We start from the raw sequence: 23,166 nt of genomic DNA, 5'->3' as shown, positions 1-23,166 counted from the left end.
AAATACTTTTTTCATAGAAAGTAGGGTAGATGCATCCCGGGATTCCTCCACTATAACAGCTTGCCCACGTGTTGCATTACCGTATCCTATCAAACCTCCAAAATTTATTTTGTCTAAGGTCCCTAAATTCGTAGCGCATTACAGATTATAATATTACATTCAGTATACCGTCTGTATTAATCAAAATGCAAGAATAGTAAAATTTAGAAGAATTCAAAGAATTTGTGAAAATTGGGAAAAAATTTTAATGGCTAAAATCCCTTATTATGTTAGATAATAACCTCAAAATATGTTTTAAGTTTAATTTTTTTACATACTTTTTTAAAGTTTTAAATATAAATACATTAAAAAATGAACAAGGAGGCAAAATATATTATTAATAGATATAATCAGGCCCACTTACAGTATAGCTAAGCGAGGTTATTTGATCCGAGATTCAAGCCGAGAAGTCCCAAGATTTATTCTTTTATGTTACGAAAGTGACATAAATTTAAGTTTCTTTTGATAAGTGGTAAAAAATCTATTTTTATTTTTTTATCGATTTTATTCATATGTTTTTACGGTTTTAGGAACGAATCATCCCCCCACATTTATAATTGGTTCGGACATCATCTTATCAAGAGATGCGATAATACCCTAGATATGTAACTATCATTATAAATATACAGTAAAACCTGTCTGAAACGAACCTGTCTAAACGATAAATAAGTGTCTGTGCAGAACGATTTGCTGTATGAAATACAATTATAAGCCGGAAATCTACCTAACGCGAAAACAGAATTTTTGATTACCAACAATATAACATAATCTGAATAATAAAGTATAATTTTTTGGCGTAACAAAAGCCAAATTCTATAATTAATACATTAACTTGCGGACTCGAATGATGATCAGCTTCTTCGTAAAAATAATTAGTTTGTCATTTTTACTTTTCCGGCTATTATATATAACAGAGGAAAGTATAGCAATCGATCAAAAAATGACCCTCCAAGATTTTAAAATTTTTGGACTTAGGACACTTTGAAACGTAGAAAAATGGAAAAAAATCGGGTTTTTTTCTATATGTATGGATATGTGTGTGAGGGGTAGACGATTTTGTTCACCCTGTTTGAAGCTTAATAACTTTTGTGCATTTTGTCGAAAATTCCTGATATTTTGCGAGGAGGTTTGTTTATTAGAGGAATTGATTCTATTAAAATTTGGTGGTTAAAAGTTGACGGAGTGGGGAGATAAACGGGGTCGCGTGTATCTCCAGTAGGATGGGACTTAATGACGATTTTTGTCGTTACAGTAGAACCTCGAAAACTCGACCTAATGTGGACCGAAGGGTGGCCGAGTTTGTGAAAATGCCGAGTTATCGGGAATGGGGTTAAAAAAATAAGTACGAGTATTTCCTCAGAAAATACTGTACAAGCTGTCTATAATGAAAATTAATTAACTAAGGATTTTTTCGCCCTGCCAAGGTGTGGACCAGTTATCCGGAGTGCTAAGTTATCGAGGGACGAGTTTTCGAGGTTCTACTGTATTAGCATTTACAATTGTTTTTATAAAACTCGTCCCTACCCTCAAAATTAAGCTTAAATTTTATAATAGTTAGAAATCTAATAAGCTTTTTAATAATATATGATAACAGATGGCGCCACCAAAATTTTAAATGTTGCCGAGAAAGTGGAACAACTCGTTTTTCTTTGTTAATATTATATTCTCCGTAAAACTTTGCAATAATGATATAACTCTTTCTCGCCTATTTTTTCTTAANATATATATGAATTTATTTTTAAAATGAATTTAATCGATCTAGCAAATTAATATTTAAAAAAACAAAATTTCCACATTCTTCAGAACAGAATTTTCTAGTGATGTCTTTAATCATATTTTCAGTATTACTAATGTAAAATTTAATTATCAAATAAATGTATTAAAAGAAAGTTAATAATAAAAACTGTGTGTTTAAAAATAAAAGAATTCATTTAAATGATATATCTTACATAGTTTTCAAATAAACAGTCTTTAATCAGTGACAAACGTTCATTGTTATCAAATAGGAATACACAATAAAAGATCAATTATCTACTCATAATTTATACTGATATTAAATTATATATATTTTACAGTTAATGATAAGTTTTAATGTGGGAACAATTAATTAAAGAGAATTTTAAAAATAAGAGCATTTAATATTTTTCAGTTGATTTTTTTTCTATAAACTTATAGCTTATTCAATTTTATTTTTATTTTTCCTTTTCTCTTAACATTTTGCTGATTATTTGTTGAAGTTTGTATGTAAATATTGAAATTTATGTCTATGCTTATATATACATAAATTGAGATTTATGTATATATATATAGATATATGTATAATTGTTTTCTAATCTTTAACTTTTAATAAAAGTACAGAATGATCCAAAAGTCAATTAACCGCATTTTATTTTGCGTGTGTCCTGCAACACTCGTGAATATAAATTGCAAACTAAGTATAGAACAACATTTTTTTCTTCTTTACAGAATTGTGAAAATATGAATATTTAACTAAATTAAGTATATTGTTTTTGGTTAATTTAGTTAATTAATTGCAATTTAATTTTACTACGGTTGACTGACTTTTGAGCCACCCTCTAAGTATACCATATAATTTTATTTATTTTTTTCAAATTATACATTAATTACAACTGCAATTGTAAAAATTACTGGCATAATAATTTATAAATTACAGTATATTTCCAATAAATTCATTAAATATAATAATTGAAACTTTAGGAATAACGTAATTATATTTTCTAAAATTCTCTCATCTTTCTTCGATATCTTTAATCAAAATTATTCAATATTTTATAATATTTATAGATATAAGGATAATTTGTTATTAGAATTCGGTTGTACATTTATTTAATATTTATTTTTAAAGTATAAAATTATATTAAAACTGTTTAAAATGAGCTTCATTATTATATTTTATCTGTTTCCAGTCATTTTTTAACTATAGTAAAAATAAAAATTATATTCTTTATTAATAATTTGGATTGTTTATTTTTAAAAATAACGTTTAATTTTCTGCATATGTTAAAGCATTTTGTGATGTACTGATATTAAATTATATATATTTTACAGTTGATGATAAGTTTTAATGTGGGAACAATTAATTAAAGAGAATTTTAAAAATAAGAGCATTTAATATTTTTCAGTTGATTTTTTTTCTATAAACTTATAGCTTATTCAATTTTATTTTTATTTTTCCTTTTCTCTTAACATTTTGCTGATTATTTGTTGAAGTTTGTATGTAAATATTGAAATTTATGTCTATGCTTATATATACATAAATTGAGATTTATGTATATATATATAGATATATGTATAAAACTTTATATATATATACATTATAATAAATCTCAATAAATATTTATTGAGATTTGTTGCAATCTCAAACATTTATAATTAATATATGAGTATGCTTATTGTATTAAATCTCGCATATGTATATATTAAGATTTATTCATATAAAAATTTATACATAAATCTCAATATATATCAAGTTTATCTAAACAAATTTTCACTGACTTTCATAGAAATATATTTATTTCATTTGGTTAAATTTTCAAGATATGAAGTAGTATTTAATTTATGATAAAAATTGAACATTTTTATTTTTATAAATTTTAATGCCTGAATTTATATGAATTATTATTTTATAATTTAATAAATACTAGCGTAATATTCTCCATTCAACGAAAAGACCTTTATTCTTTAAAAATCTTTCACTTCATAGCTCGATGTCAATTCCAAGTAAGGGATTATAAGAATTTCAAGCTTGTAAGAAAGAAAAATGTGAAGATTGCACTATCTTTTGATGATCCTCATCTATATTAGAAGATGAGGATTAAGAGAGAAAGCTGAAACTTTGCGGACATACTTATGTCCTATGACAATGCATTTTAATGATGTTTTATGGGGAAAGCCCTCCCTATCGTCTTTCCTATCTCAAAACTTAATAAATATAATCAAATGTAGAATTAATGGTATGCGTGTATAAATACACTGTAGTGTTGTATATAGGGAATGGTGAGCCACTATATTTTATATATTTCGTGTTATTTCTAACCCAATACGTTGTCTATTTTTATTTGATAATAATAGAGATCACAAAAATAGTATAAAATAACTTCAAACAGTCTTTGAAAATTTGATTATTTCGGAAAACAATAGAATACTCTTCGATACTCACAAACAAAATCTCTATAACTGTGGTTATATATTTAGCCAAAATTTAGAGTCAGTATTTAATCGTATTTTATTACTTCTGTAATATTAACTGTAGAATAAATCTTATCAAAAAAACTTATTATGTATAAGGAAATTTAAAACTATACGAAATCATAAACATTTTAAAAAGGCAAATTTTTTAATAAATAATTTAGACACTTTACATACTTGGATTTACTAGTGTTTTAATGTCAACACGGAAGAAATACCGAAAACATCCGAATTCTAACTTTAATAGTAATGTTTTATTAAAAAAGTAAGCATGTTAAATGACTGAATATATAAATATTTTCTAACTTTTCTAGTTAGTCATTTGTGATGTATACTGAGAAAACCTCACGATACTGCAGAATAAAATGCTTCACTTGTGACTTTGTCTAAAAATTATTTTAAAAATATCAGTTTTGTGAGAATGATAAAGGACGATATCACTCTCCAAAAAGACAAAAATAGATTTTTGGGGAGCGAAAAAATATTAAGAATCATACTAGAAAGGAATTTAATTATTACTATAAAACAAAAGATCATAAACGTATACTTAACAAATAAGTAAACAAATACTTTAAATTTCGTGAATAAATAATAATAAATACAGTAGACTCCCGTATAACACTGTTGATAATTCCGTGTTATATGAATTCCATGTTGTACGATTCACTTAGATTTTACAAATACGTGAGCCGTTCACAGCCCGGCACACGTATTTGTAAAATATAAGTGACTAGTACAACATGGAATTCATATAACACGGAATTATCAACAGTGTTATAGGGGGGGTCAACTGTATAAAGTACTGTACAGTACATTAGTCTTTAAATTTTATTGGGAATCGATAGACATTGACTATCACAGCGCCATCTGTTAGGTATATTATGAAACAATTACACATTAAATTAAATTAATTTTTATAATTTCAGAATGAAGAATATATTTGTTTATTGACGTTAAAAGCAGCTTCTGTTCATAAAGTATGTAATTAATACAAATATTCATTAATTTTATATATACGTATTGTATGTAATCTTTCTTCTCATTGATATCAGAAAACGTTGGATTGTTTAATTAACCATGCTACAGCATTATCTACACTAGCTTGTAGCATCATGAGCAATTTTTTAAGGACAAGAATTGTGGCCATTGAAGTAAGAATTGTTTTTTCTAAATATATAATATATATATATGTTTTTTTCAAATTTCTGATTAGTTAATTCTCGTTAGATACTGACTAAATGCTGTAAACATCACGTAAATGGATCAAATAAATTATTAGAAGCGATGTCATCTGTCAAATTAATATTTGGTGAATCTGTTAGATTTAAATTTCTGGTATCAATGCTGAATGGAGGAGGGAAAAATTCTATTGTATTTCAGGTACATTTTTATCTAAATTTTGCTTGTCTTTTATTAAAATTCTCGCATTTTAAAGTACTTTTATTCAAATAATTATCAGAGAGCATCTTTAACTTTCATCAACACTTTATTGGAAAGTTGCTGTAGATCAGCTGATCGGGTTCGAATTCAATGTGAGTTAGAAGAAGCTGGATTTGATATTAATTGTATGGAAGATGTAAGTATTTATATATTGTAAGCTTTATATTTTTAATTATTTACAATTACATACTTAAAAAATTTATTTCTAATTACATAAATTTGCAGAAATTTCACGAATGTAAAGTTGCTCCAAATGATAGATTGTGGGTCGAAGTCAGAAAATGGAAGGAAATGTATTTAGATGTACAGCTGGCCCTTAGAGAATATCAGACTAAAAGTAGAGAGAACATTAAATTACTGCAAGAAGTAATTAAAACATCGTCTAAACAATTACTTAATTGCCTTCCTATATCATTTAAACTTATTTCTTTCTAATTTTACAGGTAGATAACCTTCGTGACACGATTAAAGTGAGTATTTAAACCAATTAAAAAGAAAAAAAAATATCAGTAGATTTAAGTTTATAAAAGTATGTACAATGTTTTAAAACTTTTTATTTTTTAAAATAATTTTAGAAAATGGAAGAAGATAAAATGAATTTATTAAAGACAGAGAAAGAAGTTAGTTGAGAATTTTTTTTTTGTCATTTTTCTTTATTAATTTCAATGTAATTAAAAGATAAATTATTATATATTTGATTTTAGTTAAAAGAAAAATGTGATAAACTTCATCAGCAATTGAGAGATTTTAAAAACAATTTCAAAAATCAGGTATTTTGTGTTTTTTAACACAATTTATTTACTATAAAAGTAAACTAATTTGAGTTTAATTTATATAAATTTTATAGCCTACTTCAGATCTGTCATTACCAGAATTTGAAGAAGAAACTTACACAGATTCTGGTCGTTTCAGTAACGATAAAGACGAAAATATTCGACAGATTCCTGTAGCTTGGAAATATCCACCTTTACCACAATCTAAAAGAACTGTAATTCGTAGAAGTCGTTCTTCAGAAAGGAAAGAGAAACAATTATCTATAAACCGTAGCAGATCAGAAAACAGAGTAACACCCGTAACGTCTTCGAACGATAGAACTAATATAGACCGTTATAAACACTGTGACGGTTTTTTCTTTAAACCAAATGTACGATTTTCTAGTGTTACGACAACTTCGGTGTATAAGCCCTCATATATAAATAATCAAAGCGATATGGTTCATAAAGAAATCGCTAGAGCTGTCAAAGAAATTGGAGGTTGGTTATAAAATTTGCATGTTTTTTTCATTCATTTGGAACACGATCTCATTTTTATTATTATTTTCACATGTAAACGAATGTAATATTCAGTATTTAATATAATTTTTATCATTTTTGTTTCATTAATTCTATGAGGTTTATATTTGTTTCGGGTGTNGGACGAGTTTTCGAGGTTCTACTGTATTAGCATTTACAATTGTTTTTATAAAACTCGTCCCTACCCTCAAAATTAAGCTTAAATTTTATAATAGTTAGAAATCTAATAAGCTTTTTAATAATATATGATAACAGATGGCGCCACCAAAATTTTAAATGTTGCCGAGAAAGTGGAACAACTCGTTTTTCTTTGTTAATATTATATTCTCCGTAAAACTTTGCAATAATGATATAACTCTTTCTCGCCTATTTTTTTCTTAAAGATTTAATAAAATATAACCTATATAAAACGAAAATCTGTTAAAAAAAAATAAAATTTTGACCGATATCGACACATTTCGTTTAAGACGGGTTTTAATGTATTACAACATTAACATTATATATACATATATAATGATGTGATATATATATATAACGTATGTAATTTACTACAGCAGCTTTCCTTCACATAATTTTTGAGCAACAATCTCTGTTTTGAAAATCAAAAATGTTTTATATGGAGGCAGGAAATTTTTCATACATCTGTCTATCAGAATGAAATTGTATAGGAAGTTAGTTTTTATTTTTATTTCCTATTTTAACTTATATATTTTTAGACATTTTTTCTCTTAAACAAATAAAAAACATTTTTAAAGAGAAAAATTGGTATCATTATAATGTAATATAAAAAACTAGTGTAACAAAATGTGAAATTTCTTTCTCGGATATTATAAAATAAATTGCTCCGAATAAAAATAAGGAAGAAAACTTTTCTGAACAATTTTATTCTTTTTATTTTTTGTATTAAATTAACCGGAAAAAATTTTTGATTCCAGAAAATTCTATTTTTAAAACTTTAAAAATTATATTATACGGTATTATTAAATTCTAATATAAATTTACATTTTGATATCTAATCTTTAACTTTTAATAAAAGTACAGAATGATCCAAAAGTCAATTAACCGCATTTTATTTTGCGTGTGTCCTGCAACACTCGTGAATATAAATTGCAAACTAAGTATAGAACAACATTTTTTTCTTCTTTACAGAATTGTGAAAATATGAATATTTAACTAAATTAAGTATATTGTTTTTGGTTAATTTAGTTAATTAATTGCAATTTAATTTTACTACGGTTGACTGACTTTTGAGCCACCCTCTAAGTATACCATATAATTTTATTTATTTTTTTCAAATTATACATTAATTACAACTGCAATTGTAAAAATTACTGGCATAATAATTTATAAATTACAGTATATTTCCAATAAATTCATTAAATATAATAATTGAAACTTTAGGAATAACGTAATTATATTTTCTAAAATTCTCTCATCTTTCTTCGATATCTTTAATCAAAATTATTCAATATTTTATAATATTTATAGATATAAGGATAATTTGTTATTAGAATTCGGTTGTACATTTATTTAATATTTATTTTTAAAGTATAAAATTATATTAAAACTGTTTAAAATGAGCTTCATTATTATATTTTATCTGTTTCCAGTCATTTTTTAACTATAGTAAAAATAAAAATTATATTCTTTATTAATAATTTGGATTGTTTATTTTTAAAAATAACGTTTAATTTTCTGCATATGTTAAAGCATTTTGTGATGTACTGATATTAAATTATATATATTTTACAGTTGATGATAAGTTTTAATGTGGGAACAATTAATTAAAGAGAATTTTAAAAATAAGAGCATTTAATATTTTTCAGTTGATTTTTTTTCTATAAACTTATAGCTTATTCAATTTTATTTTTATTTTTCCTTTTCTCTTAACATTTTGCTGATTATTTGTTGAAGTTTGTATGTAAATATTGAAATTTATGTCTATGCTTATATATACATAAATTGAGATTTATGTATATATATATAGATATATGTATAAAACTTTATATATATATACATTATAATAAATCTCAATAAATATTTATTGAGATTTGTTGCAATCTCAAACATTTATAATTAATATATGAGTATGCTTATTGTATTAAATCTCGCATATGTATATATTAAGATTTATTCATATAAAAATTTATACATAAATCTCAATATATATCAAGTTTATCTAAACAAATTTTCACTGACTTTCATAGAAATATATTTATTTCATTTGGTTAAATTTTCAAGATATGAAGTAGTATTTAATTTATGATAAAAATTGAACATTTTTATTTTTATAAATTTTAATGCCTGAATTTATATGAATTATTATTTTATAATTTAATAAATACTAGCGTAATATTCTCCATTCAACGAAAAGACCTTTATTCTTTAAAAATCTTTCACTTCATAGCTCGATGTCAATTCTAAGTAAGGAATTATAAGAATTTCAAGCTTGTAAGAAAGAAAAATGTGAAGATTGCACTATCTTTTGATGATCCTCATCTATATTAGAAGATGAGGATTAAGAGAGAAAGCTGAAACTTTGCGGACATACTTATGTCCTATGACAATGCATTTTAATGATGTTTTATGGGGAAAGCCCTCCCTATCGTCTTTCCTATCTCAAAACTTAATAAATATAATCAAATGTAGAATTAATGGTATGCGTGTATAAATACACTGTAGTGTTGTATATAGGGAATGGTGAGCCACTATATTTTATATATTTCGTGTTATTTCTAACCCAATACGTTGTCTATTTTTATTTGATGATAATAGAGATCACAAAAATAGTATAAAATAACTTCAAACAGTCTTTGAAAATTTGATTATTTCGGAAAACAATAGAATACTCTTCGATACTCACAAACAAAATCTCTATAACTGTGGTTATATATTTAGCCAAAATTTAGAGTCAGTATTTAATCGTATTTTATTACTTCTGTAATATTAACTGTAGAATAAATCTTATCAAAAAAACTTATTATGTATAAGGAAATTTAAAACTATACGAAATCATAAACATTTTAAAAAGGCAAATTTTTTAATAAATAATTTAGACACTTTACATACTTGGATTTACTAGTGTTTTAATGTCAACACGGAAGAAATACCGAAAACATTCGAATTCTAACTTTAATAGTAATGTTTTATTAAAAAAGTAAGCATGTTAAATGACTGAATATATAAATATTTTCTAACTTTTCTAGTTAGTCATTTGTGATGTATACTGAGAAAACCTCACGATACTGCAGAATAAAATGCTTCACTTGTGACTTTGTCTAAAAATTATTTTAAAAATATCAGTTTTGTGAGAATGATAAAGGACGATATCACTCTCCAAAAAGACAAAAATAGATTTTTGGGGAGCGAAAAAATATTAAGAATCATACTAGAAAGGAATTTAATTATTACTATAAAACGAAAGATCATAAACGTATACTTAACAAATAAGTAAACAAATACTTTAAATTTCGTGAATAAATAATAATAAATACAGTAGACTCCCGTATAACACTGTTGATAATTCCGTGTTATATGAATTCCATGTTGTACGATTCACTTAGATTTTACAAATACGTGAGCCGTTCACAGCCCGGCACACGTATTTGTAAAATATAAGTGACTAGTACAACATGGAATTCATATAACACGGAATTATCAACAGTGTTATAGGGGGGGTCAACTGTATAAAGTACTGTACAGTACATTAGTCTTTAAATTTTATTGGGAATCGATAGACATTGACTATCACAGCGCCATCTGTTAGGTATATTATGAAACAATTACACATTAAATTAAATTAATTTTTATAATTTCAGAATGAAGAATATATTTGTTTATTGACGTTAAAAGCAGCTTCTGTTCATAAAGTATGTAATTAATACAAATATTCATTAATTTTATATATACGTATTGTATGTAATCTTTCTTCTCATTGATATCAGAAAACGTTGGATTGTTTAATTAACCATGCTACAGCATTATCTACACTAGCTTGTAGCATCATGAGCAATTTTTTAAGGACAAGAATTGTGGCCATTGAAGTAAGAATTGTTTTTTCTAAATATATAATATATATATATGTTTTTTTCAAATTTCTGATTAGTTAATTCTCGTTAGATACTGACTAAATGCTGTAAACATCACGTAAATGGATCAAATAAATTATTAGAAGCGATGTCATCTGTCAAATTAATATTTGGTGAATCTGTTAGATTTAAATTTCTGGTATCAATGCTGAATGGAGGAGGGAAAAATTCTATTGTATTTCAGGTACATTTTTATCTAAATTTTGCTTGTCTTTTATTAAAATTCTCGCATTTTAAAGTACTTTTATTCAAATAATTATCAGAGAGCATCTTTAACTTTCATCAACACTTTATTGGAAAGTTGCTGTAGATCAGCTGATCGGGTTCGAATTCAATGTGAGTTAGAAGAAGCTGGATTTGATATTAATTGTATGGAAGATGTAAGTATTTATATATTGTAAGCTTTATATTTTTAATTATTTACAATTACATACTTAAAAAATTTATTTCTAATTACATAAATTTGCAGAAATTTCACGAATGTAAAGTTGCTCCAAATGATAGATTGTGGGTCGAAGTCAGAAAATGGAAGGAAATGTATTTAGATGTACAGCTGGCCCTTAGAGAATATCAGACTAAAAGTAGAGAGAACATTAAATTACTGCAAGAAGTAATTAAAACATCGTCTAAACAATTACTTAATTGCCTTCCTATATCATTTAAACTTATTTCTTTCTAATTTTACAGGTAGATAACCTTCGTGACACGATTAAAGTGAGTATTTAAACCAATTAAAAAGAAAAAAAAATATCAGTAGATTTAAGTTTATAAAAGTATGTACAATGTTTTAAAACTTTTTATTTTTTAAAATAATTTTAGAAAATGGAAGAAGATAAAATGAATTTATTAAAGACAGAGAAAGAAGTTAGTTGAGAATTTTTTTTTTGTCATTTTTCTTTATTAATTTCAATGTAATTAAAAGATAAATTATTATATATTTGATTTTAGTTAAAAGAAAAATGTGATAAACTTCATCAGCAATTGAGAGATTTTAAAAACAATTTCAAAAATCAGGTATTTTGTGTTTTTTAACACAATTTATTTACTATAAAAGTAAACTAATTTGAGTTTAATTTATATAAATTTTATAGCCTACTTCAGATCTGTCATTACCAGAATTTGAAGAAGAAACTTACACAGATTCTGGTCGTTTCAGTAACGATAAAGACGAAAATATTCGACAGATTCCTGTAGCTTGGAAATATCCACCTTTACCACAATCTAAAAGAACTGTAATTCGTAGAAGTCGTTCTTCAGAAAGGAAAGAGAAACAATTATCTATAAACCGTAGCAGATCAGAAAACAGAGTAACACCCGTAACGTCTTCGAACGATAGAACTAATATAGACCGTTATAAACACTGTGACGGTTTTTTCTTTAAACCAAATGTACGATTTTCTAGTGTTACGACAACTTCGGTGTATAAGCCCTCATATATAAATAATCAAAGCGATATGGTTCATAAAGAAATCGCTAGAGCTGTCAAAGAAATTGGAGGTTGGTTATAAAATTTGCATGTTTTTTTCATTCATTTGGAACACGATCTCATTTTTATTATTATTTTCACATGTAAACGAATGTAATATTCAGTATTTAATATAATTTTTATCATTTTTGTTTCATTAATTCTATGAGGTTTATATTTGTTTCGGGTGTTTTTAAGTGATATTTTAAATAAAATTAATGAAATCTTAAAGAAAATTTTATTATTAACGGATTAAAAACTATTACACCAACAATTAAATACAAAATATCGTTTTTTTAACAACCATAAAGCACTTTTATTTTAGAATCTCCCTACCAAAACAACAATCAATTTGCATAAATATTTCAATAATTGGTTGAGATTTTTTTATATTAACTTTTAAATATGATATTTTGTATATAATTTAGTATCGATAACGACTCTTTATAGTTCTATAAATTAAAATAATATATAAATGTATACATATCCTTAATTTATCCTTTAAAAGGAATGACGAATTTCATGTTAATTCTTTTTTTTTCATATAAATTACAAATTTATATTTTGAACTTTTTTATAATTTCTTTTAAATTATATTTAGAAAGATTTGTTACTTATGAAATATTAATTTACAAAATTTTAAAATAATAAAAAACAATAAATTGAATGTAGAGTCGAATTTTTTATCACAAAGTTAAGAATATTATTAATTGTATCACATAAAAAAATATCATCACCGTCGAACTTCCTTCTACTTCGGCAAATGGAAAATTTTTGAAATCCGTAAATAGAAAAGATTCCTTTATCATAAAAATAAAACCATTTCAATGGCTAAAAATCCTCTCGGCGCTGAAACCGTTTGAAAACACTTCAATGTCAACATGAATTAAAAAAACAAATATATTTATGTATCATCAACCCGATTTAAAGTTGCTACAACTCTCTACGTTTTCGGGCCAATCACATACGTTTTCGTCAGGATTAAACACCAAATTAGAAGGACAAGGCATGTGATGACGTCTTTTTCCTTCACACATATAGTACATGGCACAGTCCTTTTTATCAGCATGATAACTGATGTGTCCATCGGCTTCTTCGCAGATTACTTCATTTTTATCTGTTGCCGAAAAGTGGAAAACAATTAAGAAAACTGTTTAAGAAACTAGTATTATGAACGTTGTTATACATACCAATGACTTGGCCATACGCGTTATGAACATTGCTACTTTGTGCTTCTAAATTAGCTACTTTATAGCCTTTTAACTCTTCTTTAACAGCGTTTATTAATGGGTATTTACTTCCCATACAAGATCCTCTAAAATCATCCATGTCGATTGACCAAACCATAACACCTCCGAATCCATTTTGTTTAAGCCATTGCACCTGTTGGATATGATCATATTAAAAATATACACATCATAACCTATATTTACGTAAAATTATTAAAAATATACCTTTAATTTAAGACTTCTTTGGTCATCAAATCCAACCCATTGGTCATTCTTATATGCATAAGGTACCATTTGTTCATTATCCCACACTAATGTTGCACCGGATTTAAGCATATCACAGACCTTAATTAAAAAATCAAATTTATTTTCTTTGAAATTTTTTAAATAAATTAAAATATAATAGCGTGTTGCTTACCTCATAAAATGCAAGGACACCAGGTTCTTTAGTGTAATTCCCTGGCTTGCCTCCATCTATAGCAGGTGCTCCTATATCCGTTAGAGTTGTATTGCTTAGAGTAAATGTTCTACCATATGTAGGTATTCCAATTAACACTTTTTCTTTCGATGCTCCCTTCTTAACCCACTCGCTAGCACTAAAATCGACAGTTAATTTTTTATGATAAGCGCTAGCACTGTATAGAGAAAACAAAGGACTGTTATGTCCAACTTGGCGTTCCCAATTTCCATGAAAATCGTATGTCATAACATTTAGCATATCGACGTATCTATAAAATTTACATAATTAAATTAGCGTTATGAATTCCTAAATACATCACTATTTTATATAAAATTTTAAATATTTAAATTAAAATTTACTTGTTTATTTCTGGCACATCATAACCGGCGGCAATTGCTTCAAAACTTGCAGGAACGGCAGCAGTTAGAAGTAATCTCGCTTTGTCTGAAGATCTAGCTTCCCCATCAAAAGCTTCTCGTAAATCCTGTATTTTAAAAATAATTTTTTATTACATCTAAATATCTAAAACTCATTTGAATTTTAAATTATTTTTTACCTTAATCAAGTTAGTATATTTCTCTTTATCCTCTGCACCACGAGGAAATTCCCATGCAATATCTATTCCATCAAATTTCATTTGTCTCAAATATTCAATTACATTAAAAACAAAGAGCGATTGCCTAAAATTTAAAAATTTATTTTAAAAAATTTTTATAAATTTTAATATTTATAAATTTAATTTTATTTAACCCACCTATAATTTGATTTTGTGAGTTCTCTGAAAGGTCCCGTTCCCGCTAGCCATCCTCCAACAGATAAAAGAATTTTTAAGTTGGGATTCTTATCTTTAAGTGCTAATACCTGAGTTAACATATTTTTTTCTTGTTTATTTCCATCGTCTATCGCTTGAAGTTTTAAATCTTTAACAGTTGCAAAAGCATATATAATATGCGTACAGAGTTCAGGTTCGATCTTTTCTGGAGTAAATTTCCCTAAAGATGCTCTTTTCGATGACCAGCTGGTAAAGTAGCAAACTATTCTAGCATTGGTAGCTAAAAATTATAATTTATTAAACTGTTAATATTAATATTTATTAATTAATTGAATTGAATACAGATTCTAAAACTGAACTTCTTACTTGACTCGGGTGGTGGTTCAGTTGCAACGTCCTCTTTGGCTTCAATTGCTTTAGACGTTGTAGAAATTACTTTAATTACAGGTTTTGGCCTCTTATTTCCAAAAGATGCTAAATTCGTTGGAGGTCTCTTTGGTTTATTCAATAATTCTTCACCTATAATTCCAATTAATGGATACGTCTTTGGTATACATGTTCCTTTAAAATCATCCATATCTACGGACCAAACCATCGCTCCGGCATATCCATTTTGAATTATCCATTTCATCTATTTAATAATTTTTTTTTTAAATCTTATTTCTTTAACTTATTTAGAATATATTTTTCTTATGTATAGATTATATTTCCACATGGTTATACATGAACTTTCTTAATGTCAATGACCTGAATTGCCTCCTTTATTCCCTAAACCGATACCACCCTTAAGTTTATCCATAAGATTAGACAAATCCTATATAAAAATATACAATTAGATACGAACTAAAGTATACATCAATTGAACGGCTTGGATGAATTTTTAGGTCAATACTCCAGTTTACAAATGTTAGTTTTCCGTATTGTTGCCATTAAATAACACTCCTACTTTCTGTTTAAAAACAAACATGCTAACTCCCTTTGTGCTAACGAAGTAATTATTCGATTTAAGAAATTAGAATTTTAGTCTTAAATAATTACCTTGTTTCTGATACTTCTTTCATCGTCAAAACCAACCCATTGATCTCCTAAATATGCATATGGTACTTTCATATCGTCATCCCAAACATAAGTTGCACCTTTCTTCAACATTTCGCATATCTAAATAAAATTTTTTATTATTTTTATTTCAATAAAGAGATTTATTTGAAGAAAGATATGGTAGTTCTTACCTCGTAATAAGATAAAAATCCTTCTTCTCGAGTATATTCGCCAGCTTTACCACCTCCACGAGAAGGTACATTTACTCCATTAACAGATGGATTAGCTAAAGTAAAGCTTCGACCATAAGTAGCTATACCGACTACAATTTTATCCTTAGGGGTGCCTAATCTTTCCCACATTTTAACACCGAAATCCTTTTTATAAAAAAGTAAAAATTAAATAAATATTTAAATTATTATTAAAAATTTATCATTTAAAAATAGATACTAACCATACACAATTGTTTCCTCCAATTTGATTCGTTGTGAGGAGCAAACAATGGGCTGTTATGACCAGTTTGGCTTTCCCATTTTCCATGGAAATCGTATGACATAATATTAATAAAATCGACATAACTAGAATAAATTACTGTTAATATCTTATTTTAATAAAAAAAAATTCACTTCTTTAATGCATTATTTAACACTTACGCTGCAACAGCAGGAACATCATAACCTCCTCTTACTACTTCAGCACCAGCTGAAGCTGCAATAGTGAGCAATAAACGTGGTAATTTTTTCTCTCTAGCTTCTTCTTCGAAAGCTTCACGTAATTCCTAAAAATTATGAAAATATCCAAATTTATTAGACTTAGGAAAAGTTATATTTATATATTTAATTAAATAATAATACTATTTTATTTACCTTTAATAATAAAACAAAATTTCTTTTATCGTCACCTCCACGAGGAAATTCCCAATCGACATCTAATCCATCAAAATTTCGATCTCGTAAGAATTTAAGAGCACTGAATATAAATAATTGTCTATTATATCTATTAGAAGCCATATCCTTAAATCTTTGCGTGCCAAAGGACCAACCACCTAAAAAAAATCATTCAAATAAATTATTTAATTAATTAATTCACTTAACAATACATATATTCTTATATATAAAATAGTAGTAAGAGTGTTTTTTTCTTTTACGAAAATACAATAAAATTTTCCCACGTAAAACATAGTAATTGGAACATGGATCAACTCTCCACTAGTTGCTCCTGTCGCAAGATTAATTACTAAAGGGCACGTAAGCCATTCAACTCTTTAAATACTGACAATTGCCCGAGGGAATAAGTACGAAAAATTCTACTTACCTACTGCAAGTAATACTTTGAGGTCGGTATTTTTATTTTTTAAATCCACCAATCTTTCGTACATTCCTTTCTTTCCGCTTTTAGAATCGTCTGTTGCGTCGAAAGTTGATATTTTATGTTTTTTCATCCATCCGAAAGCGAATATGAGATGAGTACATAGATTTGGTGGTATATCTTCCGGATAAAATTTCCCAATTTTTTGTCTGTATTGAGACCAATTCGTATAATAACATACTATTTTCTTAGAATTATTGGTTTTGGAGCCTATAATTAAAAAAAGTGGAAAAAAATTAGTTTTAATTGCTTCACCTTTTACGTTTCAAAATAGATTATGATTCTAACTTGCCGACTTTTAGTTGCATGCAACCAAATTTGACATATTCTATTAGCCTATATTTCCTAATAAATCCTATTTAACTTACATTAAGTAAAAGATTTTCTTAACATTTTATTAAGAAACAACTATTTAAATTGACCGAAAAGCATTTATTCCACCCTTTATTTTTATAATAAAATTAATAAATGAAGGTAGGTATATTAAAGTACACTTTAACTTAAATATTTCTTAGTGTCATTAAAGCAATCATCCTAATATGCAAATAGGTTAATGATTATTTCCTATAATCCATTTATTTAAATTTTTTATTCTGATAGCCATGAAATATTTCTAAGAAAATTATACAATTGTTATGTTGTTCAATGCTCCACCCCGTATAGACACTTCTCAGAGCATATCATGATTGCATCGCATTTGCCCGACGATAGAGAAAGTATGACCTAAAAAGAAAGTTATGAACCAAAATTTAGAGTCCACTTCCCTTAATTTACAGTCATTTAAATGTTAAAACATGCACATCCGCACATTAAATTTCGTAAGCAATCCATCAATATATTTCATTAAGATTGAACTTTTGACCTCGCATTTTTTTAGAAAATGAATGAAATGCTTCGTTAACACTGATCCACTCTAATTAGTATAAAATTTATTGTGTTTATTTCGTTGAAAATTGCAAAATATTTCCATTCTCGCATATTTGCTGTGTATATTTAGAGTGTAAACATATTAGTGAATATACAAATTGACATTGTTAGAATTTCATTGACCTCGGAAAATCACACTGATCTTATTAACCTCAATCGTAAAGAAAAATCTTTGACCTCAAATCACGTGATTATGAAAAACTAGGTGATTCTAGAAAAAGGATGTATTACTCTCCCTAGTAATTATCGATTGTCATACTTCAAAAATATGAATTTTAATTTTGCACTATTATAGTAAGAAGAATTCTACTCTAAACACGTGTGACTTATATATACAGGTTATATTTACAATAAGAGGTAGAAATATATATATATATATAGAAGCATTTTATAAAAATATTTCAGTTTATGAGCGATTTCGAAACAATGCCAATAAATAGATTACATATCTTGTCAGTTAGACAATGAAACAAAAACAATCGAAGATTACTCAAAAACAATAGGCCATTTTATACACCCACCTATATATACTTTCTACCCTCTCATGCCAGACACTTCAACCTTAAAACCTGCATGAAGTAGAACATGTAGATTTTAATGGTCTGCAAAAGAAAAATGTTTCAAATATACTTACTGGTACGCCTTTCTGCATAATTTCCGACTGTACAGCACAATATTAGTATTATAACTGTTATTAAACCCTAGAAAGATATAAAAGAAAAGATATAAATTGTTATACATTCTGAATATAAAACAATAAAAAAAAATATATATTATATTAATTATGTAACGCGTGACATTTTAACACGCTCTAAAGGGGGTTGTAATATATGACATTGGGTCATAAATGGCATCGTAGTTGTACAGGTATAATTATAAAAGAATATTTTAGTTTTGGTTAAAGTTTTTCAGTGCATCTTTTACAGATGAATAAACTCAACTAAAATTATCCTGTTCCATTTGTAAATAACCTGATATACGTATGTTTTAAATGCGGTTATAAATGTGCAGATTTTTAGGTAAATAAAAAAATGACAAAGAAGAAAAAAAAAGAAAAGAAAACTTCGATTTTTCCTGAGATACGAATGTGTACAGAATGCGGAACTTTCTTTAATCATGAGAAAGCAAGCTTGACGTGTATAATAATGTTTCTTCTTAGTAACAAAAAGTTATGATGATTTTACTGTTTCGACGAACAAACAGGAAATATTCGGTATTGTTTAAATATTTCGCCTCGAGTAATATTTGAGATCGTTCAGCCAAAAACTTTCAATTAATGGATAAGTTATTTAAACTTTCTTCCTTTATTAATATTTAACACGGGATCATTTCTTAGTTGTAATATACCAAGTATGGCACTTAAAAAAGGTAGTTAATATCGTTTCTAAAATATAAGAGAATGGCAAAATAAATGTAAATTTTTAACTTAAAATACAACGAAGTGAAACAAGAATGAAGAATTTTGTATTTAAAATATTAATTAAAAGTGTTGTAAGCACATAAATGGCGAATTTCGTATTCGAAATACAAAATTTAGCACAAAAAGTGATGGATTTTATACTTAAAATACAGAAAAATAGACATAATAAATGTGAATTTTATGCTTACAATATAATCTAATTTTTTTAATATTTTAATAATTTAAAACATAAGTTTAATTTATATAAGTATATAAACTGTTATTATATTATAGAATTGCAAAACCGCATTATAGAAAAGTGATTTTAATCAGGACTTATTAAAATTATTCCCTGACCTGAAAAAAGGGGTTAAATTTCTCATAAAGCAACAAGGAAGGATATTTTAAAAAACCACCTGAAAATTAATTTTAAAGTGAAAATTATGTTGATTCTTTCTAGATTTTGTCGCGAATATAATCCGTCTTTTAATGAATTAATTCAACACGTGACTGGACTGTAAATAAAATTAATAGAAAGCAAAATTTCGAAATGAGTAATCGAGTATCAATCAACGCTAATCTCTTTATCTTGTTACATTTTTTATTGTTATCAATAAAATGAAAATATAAATAACTTGGAAAAAATAAGAAAAATTGAATTGTAAATTTCCTGAAGGTTGAATAAAATATTTTCTATTTAAACATTCATTTACAATTTACTTTCCAATTAAACTACTTTTTATGATAGTAAATGTCCTATATCTTCTCGAAACCTAAATAAGAATGAACATTCAATTCTCTCAGACGAGTTTTTTAGCATTATGACCCAACGAGCTTAACTTTCCTGCAAATTATATATCTAACAGGGCTTTCTCCAAATACCCTGAGGTACTGTACATAAGGACCAGTTACTGAATTTTGTGAGGGAAGTGTTTAGTAGGTTACTGTGTTTGCGACCGTGTGAGTGGCCTTGGACCATTCTTCCTGTTCCTGCAAACGAAAATCTGCTTTGACAAACACCGCTGATACATTAAAACAATACCATTATCGTATCGATAATCTAGAATGAGCTTTGCTTTACTCTACATTAGAAACAAATATAACTTCCATTCAATCGTTCTAAATTTCCAAATTTGTTTACGTCATTATTCTTGGTATAACTTATTCAGTTCGACAGTTGCATAGTTGATTAACCTTAATATATATATATATATTTTTTTTTTTTCTTCTTTTCTTTATAGTTGTACTCTGTGATTCAAATACACCGGATCTTTCTCACTTAGTACAATGACCTAATAATAATTATTCGCTTATTTTAAAAATAGAATACGCATATGGTCATTCATAACAGTTCTCTTAATCTAGGTATATCTTTACACGATATTTATGCATAAATATCATTTCTTTTCCTTAAAAATGTCTCAAAAATACTGGAAATTCTGAATATTTATGTAAGGAAATGTTTGACGTTCTAGTCTTTATAGAGTAGAAACTACTCGGACTTGTATTCGTACAAAATAAAAACTTAAAACATGAAAAAACGAAAAAAAAAATAGATCCAAATGCAGAGCATCAAAGGTCACATCAGGATATTCTTTTTTTAATCTTTCCTATTTACTTCAAGTAGGTAAGGATGGCATTGAATAATCAACATTCATGCATGCGTGAAGAAGGATATCTTAAGATTATTGTAGCAGAAGATCCGGATATTGCATCTTCCTCGATTTTCAGGAAGATTCCAATTACAATATATCTTAAGAAGATATTTGTCACTTTCTACTCTAAAATTAGTCATATAATAATACATTTTTCCTATATATAGATCAAAATTAATTTTATTTTAATCCATAGCCTAACAATGTTTTTTACGCAATGGACCATATTATTAGGTTAACTATCTGTGTTCAACCCTCACAAATATATACAAACATACATATATATAGTAAGCCAGAAACTTTAATAAACTTAAATCTATTTGTGTAATATCTATTTTAAATCGAAATTTTTAGTTAAAATATTTTTCCATGCTTCGTAATTAATAATAAATTCTCAATTTTCAATTTTAAAATCAATTTTTTTACACTGGAAACAAACGTCTTACAGAAATATTCTATATAAAAATTTAATTTTTGCTTACTTATTAAAATAAATATTGAAGTTAGAGCATCTTTTAAGCAGGAAATACTAAAATTCTAATTAGAAAAATACTAAAAATGCCTCCACTCACTTTAATATATTATTTTTTTTTATGTTTTAATTGTGCTAGTTTAATTTTCCTGGTGTAAAAAAAATGAAAATAGGAAGAAGTTACTCACCATTGCAGTCTGTTATTATCCAAAAAATTATCTTTTATCCTTTGATGTTCGTATATTAATAATTTGCAAGGTAGTAATAGAACCTTGCAACTGCTGTAACAGTCTTGCACTCCTCTACGGTTCTTCTCATTAGCACTGAACCGTCAAAAGAACAGGTACAGTAGTTTTAAGAGAACATCACGAATACTCGATCACATGATCAAACTATTCACCAATCATCATACGAGAAACTGGGTGATCATACAGCGGTATAAGTGTACAAGTATACAGAGAACAAGACCTGTTAGACTCTAACCAATTGAAATTATATATATATTAAACTTTAGATAAATTAATCAAATTATCGTAAATCAAATGATACGTATAAATATTAAGACTTTTTCGAATTATTTAAACGTTAATAAATAATACATAAGATACGCATGGTCTTGCAGAAGGGTGGGTACATTTTACTCTACGCTGCCTAACCCTTTTTAATTTGCTACCTTTATATAATATGTGTAATTTTAAGATGACAATAAGAATTTTACGATGTAAGTCATCTAAACACATGACCGAATTTTTCATTGCATTCAGGAAGTGACTTCGTTTAGAAAATCTTTTGTAAAACGAAACGTGATCGACAATTGAATCGTGACATAATGTTTAAGAAGATCCAAATGGTTCAAAATAATAATAAATTAGCAAAAAAATCTTTTGAAGAATTTTACTCCTCCTCAACTGATATTAAACTATTCTTAATGATTCATTGTTCTTTTTTTGATGATCAATGAATATTTTAATGTTATTTACGACTCAAAGAATTTTAATATTAGATAACGTTCTACTTCTTCACGAATCATTTTCATTTTCAAATAAAATTAAGAATTAATTCAGTTTATTTGAAATTTAAAAGAATTTTTTTCTTAAATCTTCCTACGATTGTTATAAAAGAATGAAACTTATAATTATCTGAATCATTGGGTTAATTGTATTCCATCAATGCTGAATTAATTCGTTTTGAAACTTAATAAAAGTTTAATTTTCAGAGCAAAGCATTTTTACTCGGCTTTATTGTGAACGTTCAAAGAGGGATAAAATCTTTTATAACTATATTTTTTTTATATTTTAATTTTTTCACTACCT

The 23,166-nt window shown here is 26.5% G+C and overlaps 3 protein-coding genes across 3 annotated transcripts; 2 read left to right on the top strand and 1 right to left on the bottom strand.

The window, feature by feature from the left end:
* Positions 1-5,195: 5,195 nt before the first annotated feature.
* On the top strand, positions 5,196-6,953 carry LOC111623033. The gene is made up of 9 exons (XM_023365513.1): positions 5,196-5,225; positions 5,301-5,399; positions 5,476-5,628; positions 5,708-5,824; positions 5,914-6,054; positions 6,132-6,158; positions 6,264-6,308; positions 6,393-6,458; positions 6,536-6,953. The coding sequence occupies exons 2-9, from the start codon at positions 5,361-5,363 to the stop codon at positions 6,950-6,952; spliced, it is 1,005 nt and encodes a 334-aa protein (XP_023221281.1). The 5' UTR covers positions 5,196-5,225; positions 5,301-5,360; the 3' UTR covers position 6,953.
* A 3,866-nt stretch (positions 6,954-10,819) lies between these two features.
* On the top strand, positions 10,820-12,577 carry LOC111623032. The gene is made up of 9 exons (XM_023365512.1): positions 10,820-10,849; positions 10,925-11,023; positions 11,100-11,252; positions 11,332-11,448; positions 11,538-11,678; positions 11,756-11,782; positions 11,888-11,932; positions 12,017-12,082; positions 12,160-12,577. The coding sequence occupies exons 2-9, from the start codon at positions 10,985-10,987 to the stop codon at positions 12,574-12,576; spliced, it is 1,005 nt and encodes a 334-aa protein (XP_023221280.1). The 5' UTR covers positions 10,820-10,849; positions 10,925-10,984; the 3' UTR covers position 12,577.
* A 630-nt stretch (positions 12,578-13,207) lies between these two features.
* LOC111623050 (acidic mammalian chitinase-like) lies at positions 13,208-22,281 on the bottom strand. Its single transcript, XM_023365531.1, has 16 exons — positions 22,042-22,281; positions 18,962-19,028; positions 17,347-17,610; positions 16,899-17,077; positions 16,686-16,810; positions 16,487-16,610; positions 16,224-16,409; positions 16,033-16,152; positions 15,361-15,625; positions 14,977-15,274; positions 14,779-14,902; positions 14,582-14,706; positions 14,181-14,490; positions 13,988-14,107; positions 13,724-13,916; positions 13,208-13,650 (listed from the first exon to the last, which is right to left on the bottom strand). The coding sequence occupies exons 1-16, from the start codon at positions 22,042-22,044 to the stop codon at positions 13,448-13,450; spliced, it is 2,706 nt and encodes a 901-aa protein (XP_023221299.1). The 5' UTR covers positions 22,045-22,281; the 3' UTR covers positions 13,208-13,447.
* Between the last annotated feature and the right edge of the window lie 885 nt (positions 22,282-23,166).

Source organism: Centruroides sculpturatus, unplaced genomic scaffold, assembly GCF_000671375.1.
Source record: "Centruroides sculpturatus isolate CEXI.00-Female unplaced genomic scaffold, Cexi_2.0 scaffold351, whole genome shotgun sequence".
In the NCBI taxonomy this organism is placed as follows: Eukaryota; Metazoa; Arthropoda; class Arachnida; order Scorpiones; family Buthidae; genus Centruroides; species Centruroides sculpturatus.
The sequence above is the reverse complement of the archived record's forward strand: the minus strand, read 5'-3'. Positions and strand labels throughout refer to the sequence as shown.